The 13,701-nt window shown below is 51.9% G+C and overlaps 1 protein-coding gene across 1 annotated transcript in view; it reads right to left on the bottom strand.

Annotated features, from left to right (window-relative positions):
* LOC140386562 (urokinase plasminogen activator surface receptor-like) overlaps positions 1 to 13,701 on the bottom strand; it is a 107,716-nt gene that overhangs the window by 51,558 nt on the left and 42,457 nt on the right. The window contains exons 4-5 of the mRNA XM_072468985.1: positions 6,895 to 7,038; positions 1,321 to 1,488 (exon numbers count right to left, since the gene is read on the bottom strand). Of these exons, the coding sequence (XP_072325086.1) occupies positions 1,321 to 1,488; positions 6,895 to 7,038 (312 nt within the window). The remainder of the gene's footprint in view (positions 1 to 1,320; positions 1,489 to 6,894; positions 7,039 to 13,701) is intronic.

Genomic DNA, 13,701 nt, shown 5'->3' with positions numbered 1-13,701 from the left:
AATGTAAAGAAGTGTGAGGTGATTCACTTTGGCAGGAATAACAGGAATGCGGAATATTTGGCTAATGGTAAAGTTCTTGGAAGTGTGATGAGCAGAGGGATCTAGGTGTCCATGTACATAGATCCCTGAAAGTTGCCACCCAGGTTGATAGGGTTGTGAAGAAGGCCTATGGAGTGTTGGCCTTTATTGGTAGAGGGATTGAGTTCTGGAGTCAGGAGGTCATGTTGCAGCTGTACAAAACTCTGGTGCGGCCGCATTTGGAGTATTGCGTACAGTTCTGGTCACCGCATTATAGGAAGGACGTGGAGGCTTTGGAGCGGGTGCAGAGGAGATTTACCAGGATGTTGCCTGGTATGGAGAGAAAATCTTATGAGGAAAGGCTGATGGACGTGAGGTTGTTTTTGTTGGAGAGAAGAAGGTTAAGAGGAGACTTAATAGAGGCATACAAAATGATCAGGGGGTTAGATAGGGTGGACAGTGAGAGCCTTCTCCTGCGGATGGAAATGGCTGGCACGAGGGGACATAGCTTTAAACTGAGGGGTAATAGATATAGGACAGAGGTCAGAGGTAGGTTCTTTACGCAAAGAGTAGTGAGGCCGTGGAATGCCCTACCTGCAACAGTAGTGAACTCGCCAACATTTAAAAGTTTATTGGATAAACATATGGATGATAATGGCATATTGTAGGTTAGATGGCTTTTGTTTCGGTGCAACATCGTGGGCCGAAGGGCCTGTACTGCGCTGTATCGTTCTATGTTCTATGAGACAATTCTGTCCAACATCCCGGTGCTAGCACTTTGTGAGAGTTATCTTATTGATCCTCCTGCTACACCCAATATGCTACTGTTTCCCCATTGTCCTGCTAATTGTTCCACTTCAAATATTTGACAAGCTCTGCCTTTTGGAAAGTTCCTACCTGTTTCCACCGCCCTTTCAGGGAGCGCCTTCCAGATCACAACAACTTGCTGTGTAAAATAATCATCTCATCTCCTCCCCTCCGCTTCTTTTACCGGCTCTCTTCAATCTGTGTCCCCCTCTGGTTACCCACCCTCCTGCCAACTGGAAAGGGATGCGGTGCTGAGTTTAATTTTAAATGTGGTCAAAAAAAGCTTCCACTTTCCCTATTTGGAACTCTCAGTGTCATGTCCCTTTCACCCTGTTTCTGTCATTTATTCTTTTTGTCTTCCTCTCTTTCATGCTTCCCTTCCCTTTCTCTCTGGCTTTCTCTCTCATGCTCTCCCTTCCCCTTTCTCTCACTCTCGATCTTTCAAGTTATGGTGTTGATCAATTGCCCTCCACTCTGGGCCTGTGCCACAGTTACCTGGCTCCGGTGTGGAGGTGCGTCTCTCGGGGTCACCGTTGCAGAAGTCCCCCATGCAACATGTGGGAAGATCGTTAAACAGGATTCTGAATTCAATCATGCTGTCGACTGCCTGGCATATTTGCTCAGAGACACAGCCCTTGGCGAAAAAACGATTCTCTCCCGAAACTAGAAACAGACAGGGTGGAGGTTGGTTAAAAATAAAATACTGCAGATGCTGGAAATCTGAAATAAAACAGAAAATGCTGGATAAACTCAGCAGGTCTGGCAGCATCGGTGGGAAGAGAACACCACTGACCTTTCTACAGTACAGAAGAGTGGTATAAATGTGATTAATTACTTACTGGGGGGTGGGGGCGGGCACAGAATAGAACTTTCCCCTCCATCTTGACTCCCCCCTTTTGTTTCCTGTGTGTGGTAGTCACCACTAGTGGTATATTATATGTATTACGGCACTGCCCGTATATTAGAGGTACAAGGGTAAATCCCTGCCTGCTGGCTCCGGCCAGCAGGCGGCGTATAAATTTGTGTGCTTGCCTGCGCTGCAGTCATTCTGGTTCCAGCTATGGCCAGCAGCACGGTTCAGTTCCCGTAACAGCCTCCCCGAACAGGCGCCGGAATGTGGCGACTAGGGACTTTTCACAGTAACTTCATTTGAAGCCTACTTGTGACAATAAGCGATTTTCATTTCATTTCATTTCATACAGGAGGCACAACATCTCGTTCAATAAAGCCTCGATTGTTCCACCATTCTCGTCTTGTGGTAATTGATGGTGCGTCAATTTATTGAACTAATTTTTTTAAACAATGGATCTCTATAACAAGCCTGATCGCCTGCAGCTGAGCCCTCGAGCAGTCCACGCTACGTCCACATTTGACCACTGGCTAGCCTGCTTCGAAAGCTACCTCCGAACAGCCGCTGAAGAACCCTCGGATTCGCAGAAGATCCAAGTCCTCTATTCACGGATGAGCCCTGACATTTTTCCCCTCATTCGGGATGCGCCCACCTACTCCGAAGCGACGGCGCTCCTGAAGGGACATTACGTTCGACCGGTGAATCAAGTATACCCCAGGCACCTCTTGGACACGAGACAGCAACACCCCGGGGAGTCTCTGGATGATTTCTGGCGTGCCCTGCACATCCTATGTAGGAACTGTGACTGCCAGGCAGTTTCGGCTGTCCAGCACACCGAACTTTTAATTAGAGACGCTTATGTCACGGGCATGAAGTCTGCGTACGTCCGCCAGCGGCTACTGGAAGGGGGTACGCTCGGCCTTACGGGGACTAGGCAGCTCGCTAATTCGTTAGAAGTGGCCTCCCGTAACATTCAGTCCTATGCCCCCGACTGCACGTCACCCTTGTGGGCATCGTGGGCCCCACCAGCTGCCGACTCTAGCTCCCCACAAGCCTGCGCCGCGCGGCAGCCAGCCAACTCTGGGGAGCACAAGTGTTATTTTTGCAGACAAAACAAACGCCCCAGGCAGCTTTGCCCGGCACGGAGCGCGACCTGCAATGGGTGTGGGAAGAAAGGACACTTTGTTTCTGTTTGCCAGGCCAGGTCGGTCGCCGCTGTTTCCAGACCCGGCATTTCTACACCAACCACGTGCGACCCAGGGCGCCACCATCTTCCCAACCGCAAGCCGCTTGCGGCCTGTGGGCGCCGCCATCTTCGGCGCCATTTTGAACAGCGCCTCAGGACCTCTGCTCGTCTGGCCGTTCATCGCCTACCGCTACCTCCGCCACCGCTGAGCAGCCCGAGACCCCCCAGCATCTTCCGCAGCTCGCCTCGATCACCCTGGATCAGTCCCGGCCCTGCAACCTCGCGACCGCGACGACAAGTTAAATGAGCACGAGACGACCTGCCTTTTTGACTCCGGGAGCACAGAGAGCTTCATCCACCCTACTACGGTAAGGCGCTGCTCCCTCCTGGTACACCCCGTCACCCAGAAAATCTCCCTGGCAACCGGATCCCATTCCGTTGAAATCCAGGGGTACTGTATCGCGACCCTCACCATCCAGGGCGTAGAGTTCAGCAACTTCCGGCTCTACGTCCTCCCCCACCTCTGCACTGCCCTGTTACTCGGCCTGGATTTTCAGTGCCATCTCCAAAGCCTGACTTTAAAATTCTGCGGTCCTGCCGCCCATCACCGTCTGCAGCCTCACAACCCTTAAGATCGAACCACCTTCCCTGTTTGCAAACCTCACCCCGGATTGCAAACCCATCGCCACTAGGAGCAAACGGTACAGTGCCCAGGACAGGACCTTCATCAGGTCGGAGGTCCAACGGCTTCTGCGGGAGGGGGTCATTGAGGCCAGCAACAGCCCCTGGAGAGCTCAAGTAGTGGTAGTGAAGACTGGGGAGAAGCACAAGATGGTCATTGACTACAGTCAGACCATCAATCGGTACACGCAGCTCAACGTGTACCCACTCCCACGCATATCTGATATGGTCAATCAGATTGCGCAGTATCGAGTCTTTTCCACAGTAGACTTGAAGTCCGCCTTCCACCAGCTCCCTATCCGCCCGGAGGACCACCAATACATTGCGTTCGAAGCAGATGGCCGCCTCTATCACTTCCTTAGGGTTCCTTTCGGCGTCACCAATGGGGTCTCGGTCTTCCAGCGAGAGATAGACCGAATGGTTGACTGGTACGCACTGCTGGCCACCTTCCCGTACCTAGATAACGTCACCATCACCAGCCACGATCAGCAGGACCACGCTGCTAACCTCCAAAAATTCCTCCATCCCGCCATAATCCTTAACCTCACATACAACAAGGAGAAATGCGTGTTCCGCACCAACCGCTTAGCCATCCTTGGCTACGTCGTGCAAAATGGAGTCCTAGGGCCCGGCCCCAACCGCATGCGCCCCCTCATGGAACTCCCTCCCCCATACTGCCCCAAGGCCCTGAAACGATGCCTGAGGGTTTTCTCCTATTACGCCCAGTGGGTCCTTAATTATGCGGACAAGGCCCGCCCACTCATTCAGTCCACAGTTTTTCCCCTGATGGCTGAGGCCCCCCAGGCCTTCAACCACATCAAGGCAGACATCGCCAAGGCGACAATGCACGCGGTCGACGAGTCCCTCCCCTTTCAGGTGGAGAGCGATGCATTGGACGTAGCGCTGGCCGCCACCCTCAACTAGGGGGGCAGGCCCATGGCCATCTTTTCCCGCACCCTCCATGCCTCCGAAATTCGGCACTCCTCTGTCGAAATGGAGGCCCAAGCCATTGTGGAAGCTGTGTGACATTGGAGGCATTACCTGGCCGGCAGGAGATTCACTCTCTTCACTGACCAACGGTCGGTTGACTTTATGTTTAATAATACACAGCGGGGCAAGATCAAAAATGACAAGATCTTGAGGTGGAGGATCGAGCTCTACACCTATAATTATGAGATCTTCTATCGCCCGGGGAAGCTCAACGAGCCCCCTGATGCCCGATCCTGCGGTACATGTGCCAGCGCACAAGTGGACCGACTCCAGGCTCTCCACTATGACCTCTGCCACCCGGGGGTCATCCGGTTCTTCCATTTTATCAAGGCCCGCAACCTGCCCTACTCCATTGAGGAGGTCAGGACCGTCACCAGAGACTGCCAAGTCTGCGCAGAGTGCAAGCCGCACTTCTATCGGCCAGATAGAGCGCATCTGGTGAAGGCCTCCCGCCCCTTTGAGCGCCTCAGCATGGACTTTAAAGGGCCCCTCCCCTCCACCGACCGCAACACGTACTTCCTGAACGTGATTGACGAGTACTCCCGATTCCCTTTCGCCATCCCATGCCCCGATATGACTTCTGCCACGGTAATCAAAGCCCTGCCCAGCATCTTCACGCTGTTCAGTTTCCCCACCTACATCCACAGCGATCGGGGATCCTCTTTCATGAGCGATGAGCTGCGTCAGTTCCTGCTTAGGAAGGGCATCGCCTCGAGCAGGACGACCAGCTACAACCGCCGGGGAAACGGGCAGGTGGAGAGGGAGAGCGGGACGGTCTGGAAGGCCATCCTGCTGGCCCTGCAGTCTAAAAATCTCCCGGTCTCCCCCGGTCTCCCGCTGGCATGAAGTCCTCCCCGATGCGCTCTACTCCATCCGATCACTCCTCTGAACCGCAACTAATGAGACCCCTCACGGACGTGTGTTTGCATTCCGCAGGAATTCCACCTCCTTGCTCCCAACATGGCTGACAGTTCCTGGACCCGTCCTCCTCAGGAAGCATGTGCGGACCCATAAGTCGGACCCCTTGCTCGAAAAAGTCCATCTCTTACATGCTAACCGCAGTACGCCTACGTGGCACACCCCGACGGGCGCCAAGACACAGACTCCCTCCGGGACCTCGCACCCGCTGGATCCACCCCTCCCCACCCCCCGGTTGCCTCATTCACCCCTGCGCCACTCATTCTGTAGAAGGGTCATATAGATTTTCTGCTTTTACAGCAGAGGTTGGAGAGTTGAGGGGATTACACAGCAGCTGCTGCTCTTTCTAAGGAGCACATTCGTGATAAGGGTGCTGGCCTGTTAAATAAATAATGGAGCTATGCAATGGAGCAGATAGAATCATAGAATTTACAGTGCAGAAGGAGGTCATTCAGCCACTCGAGTCTGCACCGGCTCTTGGGAAGAGCTCCCTACCCAACCCCACACCTCCACCCTATCCCCATAACCCAGTACCCCACCCAACACTAAGGGCAATTTGGGACACACAGGGCAATTTAGCATGGCCAATCCACCTAACCTGCACATCTTTGGACTGTGGGAGGAAACTGGAGCACCCGGAGGAAACCCACACAGACACGGGGAGGATGTGTATACTCCGCACAGACAGTGACCCAAGCCGGGAATCAAACCTGGGTCCCTGGAGCTGTGAAGCAATTGTGCTAACCACTATGCTACCGGGAGTAGCACGGTGGCACAGTGGTTAGCATTGCTGCCTCACGGCACCGAGGTCCCAGGTTCGATTCCAGCTCTGGGTCACTGTCTGTGTGGAGTTTGCACATTCTCCCCTTGTTTGCGTGGGTTTCGCCCCCACAACCCAAAGATGTGCAGGATAGGTGGACTGGCCACTCTAAATTGTCCCTTAATTGGAAAAAATTAATCGGATACTCTAAATTTAAAAAAAAAACACGATGCTACCGTGCTGCCCTAGATGACAGCGTTTTGCGAGTGGACATATCTTTGGATCACCCAGGGTGCATGAGGTGAAGTGACATTTGAATTCTTGTGTTGGATTTGGAGTATTTTTGATGGAAGACACCAGGGAACAATTCCCTTCCTCGTCATTAAAGGTGGCCAGGGAATATTTGACATTCACCAGAAAGGACAGTTCTCAGGTAAAGAAGGTGTGGCACACTCGCAGTGTAGGCACTATAGTGTACCAGCCTGGATTACTGAGCGTGCATCCCAGGGGCCTGGGGCTCAAACCCACCACATCCTGATTCAGCGATGAGATGCACCCTGAAATGCACCGAATCATTCTCAGGCCTGGGAATCAGGCTCAGAGACAAGGATCAAACTCAGAAATAAATGGTTTGAAAAGAAATGTATTGAAAGCCTCACGACACTGGCAGGAGATTGTACGCACTCAGGGCCTCAATGCCTGAGACATTCATGCAGCGGTTCTCTGCCCCAACGCAGTCCACTGTCTGTTCAGAGGCGCTGCAGTAATCAGACGAGCTGTTAAAACACCCTCGACATTGCAGTCCATTCACTGTGTTGTTCCGAGGCGCTGAAATACAAACCAGAACGATAATTGTTTACAGATCACAAACAAACATCAGCTCTGGATTTCTCAACTGGTCGACTGTTTCCAATGTAAAGATGTCTTCAAGTCATGATCTTTTGTTGTATTGCATGGCAAAGGGTGGAGGCCAATCAGTCCCTTGGTGCTGTGCCAGCGTTCACTCCTTTCATTCCTGGTCGGCATCTTAGATACCAACATAACTCCATGTCCTGTCATAACCTTAACCTCCAGTTACCTCAATCCTCGTTCCAGCAGCACAGAGAATACTGGAGGCAGAGATTAACTCTGTACCTGTTCTGCGAGTGCTTGATAGGGACAGGGTAGAGGGAGTTTACTCTGCATCTAACCCTTTGCTGTACCTGTCCTGGGAGTGTTTGATGGGGACAGTGTAGAGGGAGCTTTACTCTGTATCTAACCCCGTGCTGTACCTGTCCTGGGAGTGTTTGATGAGGACAGTGTAGAAGGAGCTTTACTCTGTACCTAACCCTGTGCTGTATCTGTCCTGGGAGAGTTTGATGGGGTCAATGTCGAGGGAGCTTAACTCTGTATCTAACCCCATGCTGTACCTTTTGATGGGGTCAATATCGAGGGAGATTTACTCTGAAACTAACTCTATGCTGTATCTGTCCTGGGAGTGTTTGATGGGGACAGTGTAGAGAGAGCTTTACTCTATATCTAACCCCGTGCTGTACCTGTCCTGGGAGTGTTACATGGGGACAGTGTAGAGGGAGCTTTACTCTGAAACCAACTCTGTGCTGTATCTGTTCTGGGAGTATTTGATGGGGACAGTGTAGAGAGAGCTTTACTCTGTATTTAACCCTGTGCTGTACCTGTCCTGGGAGTGTTTGGTGGGGACAGAGAAGAGAGAGCTTTACTCTGTATCTAACTCCCTGCTGCAACTGTCCTGCGAGTGTTTGATGAGGACAGTGTAGAAGGAGCTTTACTCTGTACCTAACCCTGTGCTGTATCTGTCCTGGGAGTGTTTGATGGGGTCAATGTCGAGGGAGCTTAACTCTGTATCTAACCCCATGCTGTCCCTTTTGATGGGGTCAATATCGAGGGAGCTTTACTCTGAAACTAACTCTATGCTGTATCTGTCCTGGGAGGCGTTTGATGGGGTCAATGTCGAGGGAGCTTAACTCTGTATCTAACCCCATGCTGTACCTTTTGATGGGGTCAATATCGAGGGAGATTTACTCTGAAACTAACTCTATGCTGTATCTGTCCTGGGAGTGTTTGATGGGGACAGTGTAGAGAGAGCTTTACTCTGTATCTAACCCCGTGTTGTATCTGTCCTGTAGTGATCTGCATATCTGTATGTACACAGGGGTTAATTTATAGATGTAACAACCAAGTAATCATGAGAGGGCAACACTAGAGACAGGTATAAATAGACAGACTCAAGCCAAGATTCGCCTCTTTATAAGGACAGTGGCTCGTGACCAGAGGTAGACAAAGACAGCTCAGCGCAGGTGTAGCTAAACATAAGTATTTCTTATTTAATCTTGTTCATGAAACATCTAGTTTAAGCATTGGTGAGAGAACAAACTCACAGTTAATTTGTCAACGTTACTCAATAAAGTATTTGATCTAATTGGAAGACTACGAATGTTAATCAACATTGAGTTAAAGATCATCCTGGCAAGAAGCAAAAGAGTAACATATTTTTCACAAAGCAATCTCACATTACTATCAGAAGTAGTAATGTAATATGTTCTGGGAATGTTTGATGGGGACAGTGTAGAGGGTGCTTTACTCTGTATCTAACCCCGTGCTGTACCTGTCCTGGAAGTGTTTGATGGGGACAGTGTGGAGGGAGCTTTACTCTGTATCTAACCCTGTGCTGTACCTGTCCTGGGAGTGTTTGATGGGGACAGTGTAGAGAGAGCTTTACTCTGTATCTAACCCCGTGCTGTACCTGTCCTGGGACTGTTTGATGGGGACAGTGTAGAGGGAGCTTTACTCTGTATCTAACCTTGTGCTGTACCTGTCTTGGGAGTGTTTGATGGGGACAATGTTGAGCGAGCTTTACTCTGTATCTAACCCCATGCTGTATCTGTCCTGGGAGTGTCTGATGGGGACAATATAGAGGGAGCTTTACACTGTATCTAACCCTGTGCTGTACCTGTCTTCAGAGTATCTGATGGGGTCCGTGTAGAGGGATGTTTACTCTCTGTCTATTCCCAAGCTGTACCTGTCCTGGGATTGTTTGATGGAGACATTGTTGAGCGTGTTTTACTCTGCATTTAATACCATGCTTTTACTGTCATGAGATTGTTTCATGGGGATAGTGCTGAGGGAGTTTTACTCTTTATCTCACACCGTGCTTAACCTGTCTATGGAGTGTTAGACGGGGACAGTGCGGAGGGGGCTTTTCTCTGTATCTAACTCATGTTGTACCTGTCCTGGAAATGTTTTATGGGGACAGAATACAGGAATCATAGAATCATAACATTTACAGTGCAGAAGGAGGCCATTTGGCCCATCGTGTCTGCACCAGCCCTTGGAAAGAGCACCATTCTTAAGCCCACGCCTCCACCCTATCCCCGTAAGCCAGTAACCCCACCTCACCTTTTTGGACACTAAGGAGCAATTTAGCATGGCCAATCCACATAACCTGCACATCTTTGGACTGTGGGAGGAAACTGCAGCACCCGGAGGAAACCCACGCTGACACGGGGAGAAAGTGCAAAATCCACACAGTCACCCAAGGCCGGAATTGAACCCGGGTCCCTGGAGTTGTGAGACAGCAGTGCTAACCACTATGCCACCGTGCTGCCCTGGAACCCGGGAAGTTTTACTCTGTATCTCTGTGTCTAAACCCATGCTGTACCTGTTCCAGGAATGAGTGTATGTTCAGGACAGTGCAGAGAAAGCCTTCCTCTGCATTTAGTCCCGTGCTATACCTGTCTTTGGATATATGATGGAGATAGTGAAGAGAGGGCTTTATTCTGTATCTATTATCTGTGCTGTCCCTGCCCTGGGAGTTTTTGTTGGGGACAGTGTAGAAGGAGTTTTACTGTCTATCTAACCCCAAGATGTACCTCTCCTGGGAGTGTTTGATGGGGACAGTGAAGAGGGAGCTTTACTCTGTATCTAACCCTGTGCTGCACCTGTCCTGGGAGTGTTTGATGGGGACAGTGTAGAGGGAGCTTTACTCTGTATCTAACCCCATGCTGTACCTGTCCTGGAAGTGTTACATGGGGACAGTGTAGAGGGAGCATTACTCTGTATCTAACCCTGTGCTGTACCTATCCTGGGAGTGTTTGATGGGGACAGTGCAGAGGGAGCTTTACTCAGTATCTAACCCCGTGCTGTACCTGTCCTGGGAGTGTTTGATGGAGACAGTGTGGAGGGAGATTTACTCTGTATCTAACCCTGTGCTGTACCTGTCCTGGGAGTGTTTGATGGGGACAGTGCAGAGAGAGCTTTACTCTGTATCTAACCGTGTGCTGTACCTGTCCTGGGAGTGTTTGATGGGGACAGTGTAGAGGGAGCTTTACTCTGTATCTAACCCCGTGCTGTACCTGTCCTGGGAGTGTTGGTGGGGACAGTGTGGAGGGAGATTTACTCTGTATCTAACACCGTGCTGTACCTGCCCTGGGAGTGTTTGATGGGAACAGTGTAGAGAGAGCTTTACTTTGTATCTAACCCCGTGCTGTACCTGTCCTGGGAGTGTTTGATGGGGACAGTGTGGAGGGAGCTTTACTCTGTATCTAACCCCGTGCTGTACCTGTCCTGGGAGTGTTTGATGGGAACAGTGTAGAGAGAGCTTTACTCTGTATCTAACCCCGTGCTGTACCTGTCCTGGGAGTGTTTGATGGGGTCAATGGCGAGGGAGCTTAACTCTCTATCTAACACCGTGCTGTACCGTTTGATGGGGTCAATATCGAGGGAGATTTACTCTGAAACTAACTCTTTGCTGTATCTGTCCTGGGAGTGTTTGATGGGGACAGTGTAGAGAGAGCTTTTCACTGTATCTTACCCCGTGCTGTACCTGTCCTGGGAGTGTTTGGTGGGGACAGAGAAGAGAGAGCTTTACTCTGTATCTAACTCCGTGTTGCAACTGTCCTGGGAGTGTTTGATGAGGACAGTGTAGAAGGAGCTTTACTCTGTACCTAACCCTGTGCTGTATCTGCCCTGGGAGTGTTTGATGGGGTCAATATCGAGGGAGCTTAACTCTGTATCTAACCCCATTCTGTACCTTTTGATGGGTCAATATCGAGACAGATTTACTCTGTATAGCGCACAAAGACTCCGAGAGACGAATAGAGTGAAGTCGATGAGGCTTTATTAAGCGTGACTGTTCCCCCGCAGTTCAGTAGTAGACTGGCCTGCGGGGGAGGACTCCTGGTTCTTATACTCCGCCTTCAGGGCGGAGCTAGAGGTCAATGGCCAACCAGGACCCGGGATCTGTCAGCCAATGACATCACGGCTTCACAGTCGCACATGACCCCTAATGCATACTACCACATTCACCCCTTATTAAAAATGAACCCGGCGGGGTGATGCTTCGCATGGTGGTAAGGGTTTACAAGGCTGGTCCTGGGAGGAAAACTTTCGCATGTTATTACAGTATGTACAAGGTTTTTTTTTTGTTTCGAACTATTTACAGTAATCGTCAGGATAAAAAGACAAAATGTTTTCGTTAAAAGTCCACATATTGTAGTGTTAGATCGACGCCACGAGTCGGTCGGGCGGTCTGGTCGTCCGTGTCGATCGCCTCGGCCCCGGTGGTGGTGGTGGTGCTTGTTCCGGTGTTGTCGTCTCCGGGAGCCTTACGGTTTCAGCTTGGGCTTCACTCCTGGTCGGGCCTGGGAGGAGGACCGATCCTCCTGGGAAGGGGGCGGTCGCGGGGTGCGGCGGTGGCAGGGAGGGGGTGATTGGTGTCGGGGGGGGGGTGTGTGTTGCCGGCGGGCGCCAGATCTCGCAGGGAGACCGTGTCCTGTCGGCTGTCGGGGTACTCCACGTAAGCGTACTGCGGGTTCGCGTGAAGGAGGTGAACCCTTTCGACCAACGGGTCCGACTTGTGCGCCCGCACATGTTTTCGGAGCAAGATGGGTCCTGGGGCCGCCAGCCAGGTCGGCAGCGACGTTCCAGAGGAGGACTTCCTGGGGAAGACAAGGAGTCGCTCATGAGGCGTTTGGTTAGTGCTAGTACACAGTAGTGACCGGATGGAGTGGAGGGCGTCCGGGAGGACCTCCTGCCACCGTGAAACTGGGAGGTCCCTGGACCGTAGGGCCAGTAGGACGGTCTTCCAGACTGTGCCATTCTCCTTCTCTACTTGCCCGTTCCCCTGGGGTTGTAGCTGGTCGTCCTGCTCGAGGCTATACCGTTGCTGAGCAGGAACTGGCGCAGCTCGTCACTCATGAAGGAGGACCCCCTGTCGCTGTGGACGTATGCGGGGCAACCGAACAGTGTGAATATGGTGTTCAGGGCTTTAATGACTGTGGCCGCGGTCATGTCAGGGCAGGGGATGGCGAATGGGAAGCGGGAGTACTCGTCCACCACATTAAGGAAGTATGTGTTGCGGTCGGTGGAGGGGTGGGGTCCTTTGAAATCCAGACTAAGGTGTTCAAAGGGGCGGGAAGCCTTAATCAGGTGCGCACCATCCAGCCTGAAAAAATGCGGTTTGCACTCTGCGCAGATGTGGCAGTTCCTGCTGACTGTACGGACCTCCTCCAAAGAGTATGGGAGGTTGCGGGACTTAATAAAGTGGTAGAACCGAGTGACCCCCGGGTGGCAGAGGTCCTCGTGGAGGGTTTGGAGGCGGTTAATTTGTGCGTTGGCACATGTGCCGCGTGATTGGGCATCGGACGGCTCGTTCAGCTTTCCGGGACGATACAAGATCTCGTAGTTGAAGGTGGAGAGCTCGATCCTCCACCTTAAGCTCTTGTCGTTTTTGATTTTGCCCCGCTGTGCATTATCGAACATGAAGGCTACCGACCTTTGGTCCGTGAGGAGAGTGAATCTCCTGCCGGCCAGGTAATGCCTCCAATGTCGCACCGCTTCCACTATGGCTTGGGCTTCCTTTTCCACTGAGGAGTGGCGGATTTCTGAAGCGTGGAGGGTTCGGGAGAAAAAGGCCACGGGTCTGCCCGCTTGGTTAAGGGTGGCCGCTAGAGCTACATCGGAGGCGTCGCTCTCGACCTGGAAGGGGAGGGACTCGTCGATGGCGCGCATCGTGGCCTTTGCGATATCCGCTTTGATGCGGCTGAAGGCCTGGCAAGCCTCTGTCGACAGAGGGAAGGTCGTGGTCTGTATTAGGGGGCGGGCCTTGTCTGCATACTGGGGGACCCACTGGGCGTAGTATGAAAAAAACCCCAGGCAGCGTTTTAGGGCTTTTGAGCAGTGCGGGAGGGGAAATTCCATGAGGGGGCGCATACGTTCGGGGTCGGGGCCTATTATCCCATTGCGCACTACGTAGCCCAGGATGGCTAGCCGGTTGGTGCTAAAAACGCACTTGTCCTCGTTGTACGTGAGGTTCAAGGCTTTAGCGGTCTGGAGGAATTTTTGGAGGTTGGCGTCGTGGTCCTGCTGATCGTGGCCGCAGATGGTTACATTGTCGAGATACGGGAACGTGGCCCGTAACCCGTGTTGATCAACCATTCGGTCCATCTCTCGTTGGAAGACCGAAACCCCGTTTGT

This window comes from Scyliorhinus torazame, chromosome 12 (genome assembly GCF_047496885.1).
Source record: "Scyliorhinus torazame isolate Kashiwa2021f chromosome 12, sScyTor2.1, whole genome shotgun sequence".
NCBI lineage: Eukaryota > Metazoa > Chordata > Chondrichthyes > Carcharhiniformes > Scyliorhinidae > Scyliorhinus > Scyliorhinus torazame.
Note: the sequence above shows the minus strand (reverse complement) of the source record. Positions and strands in the feature narration are given on the sequence as shown.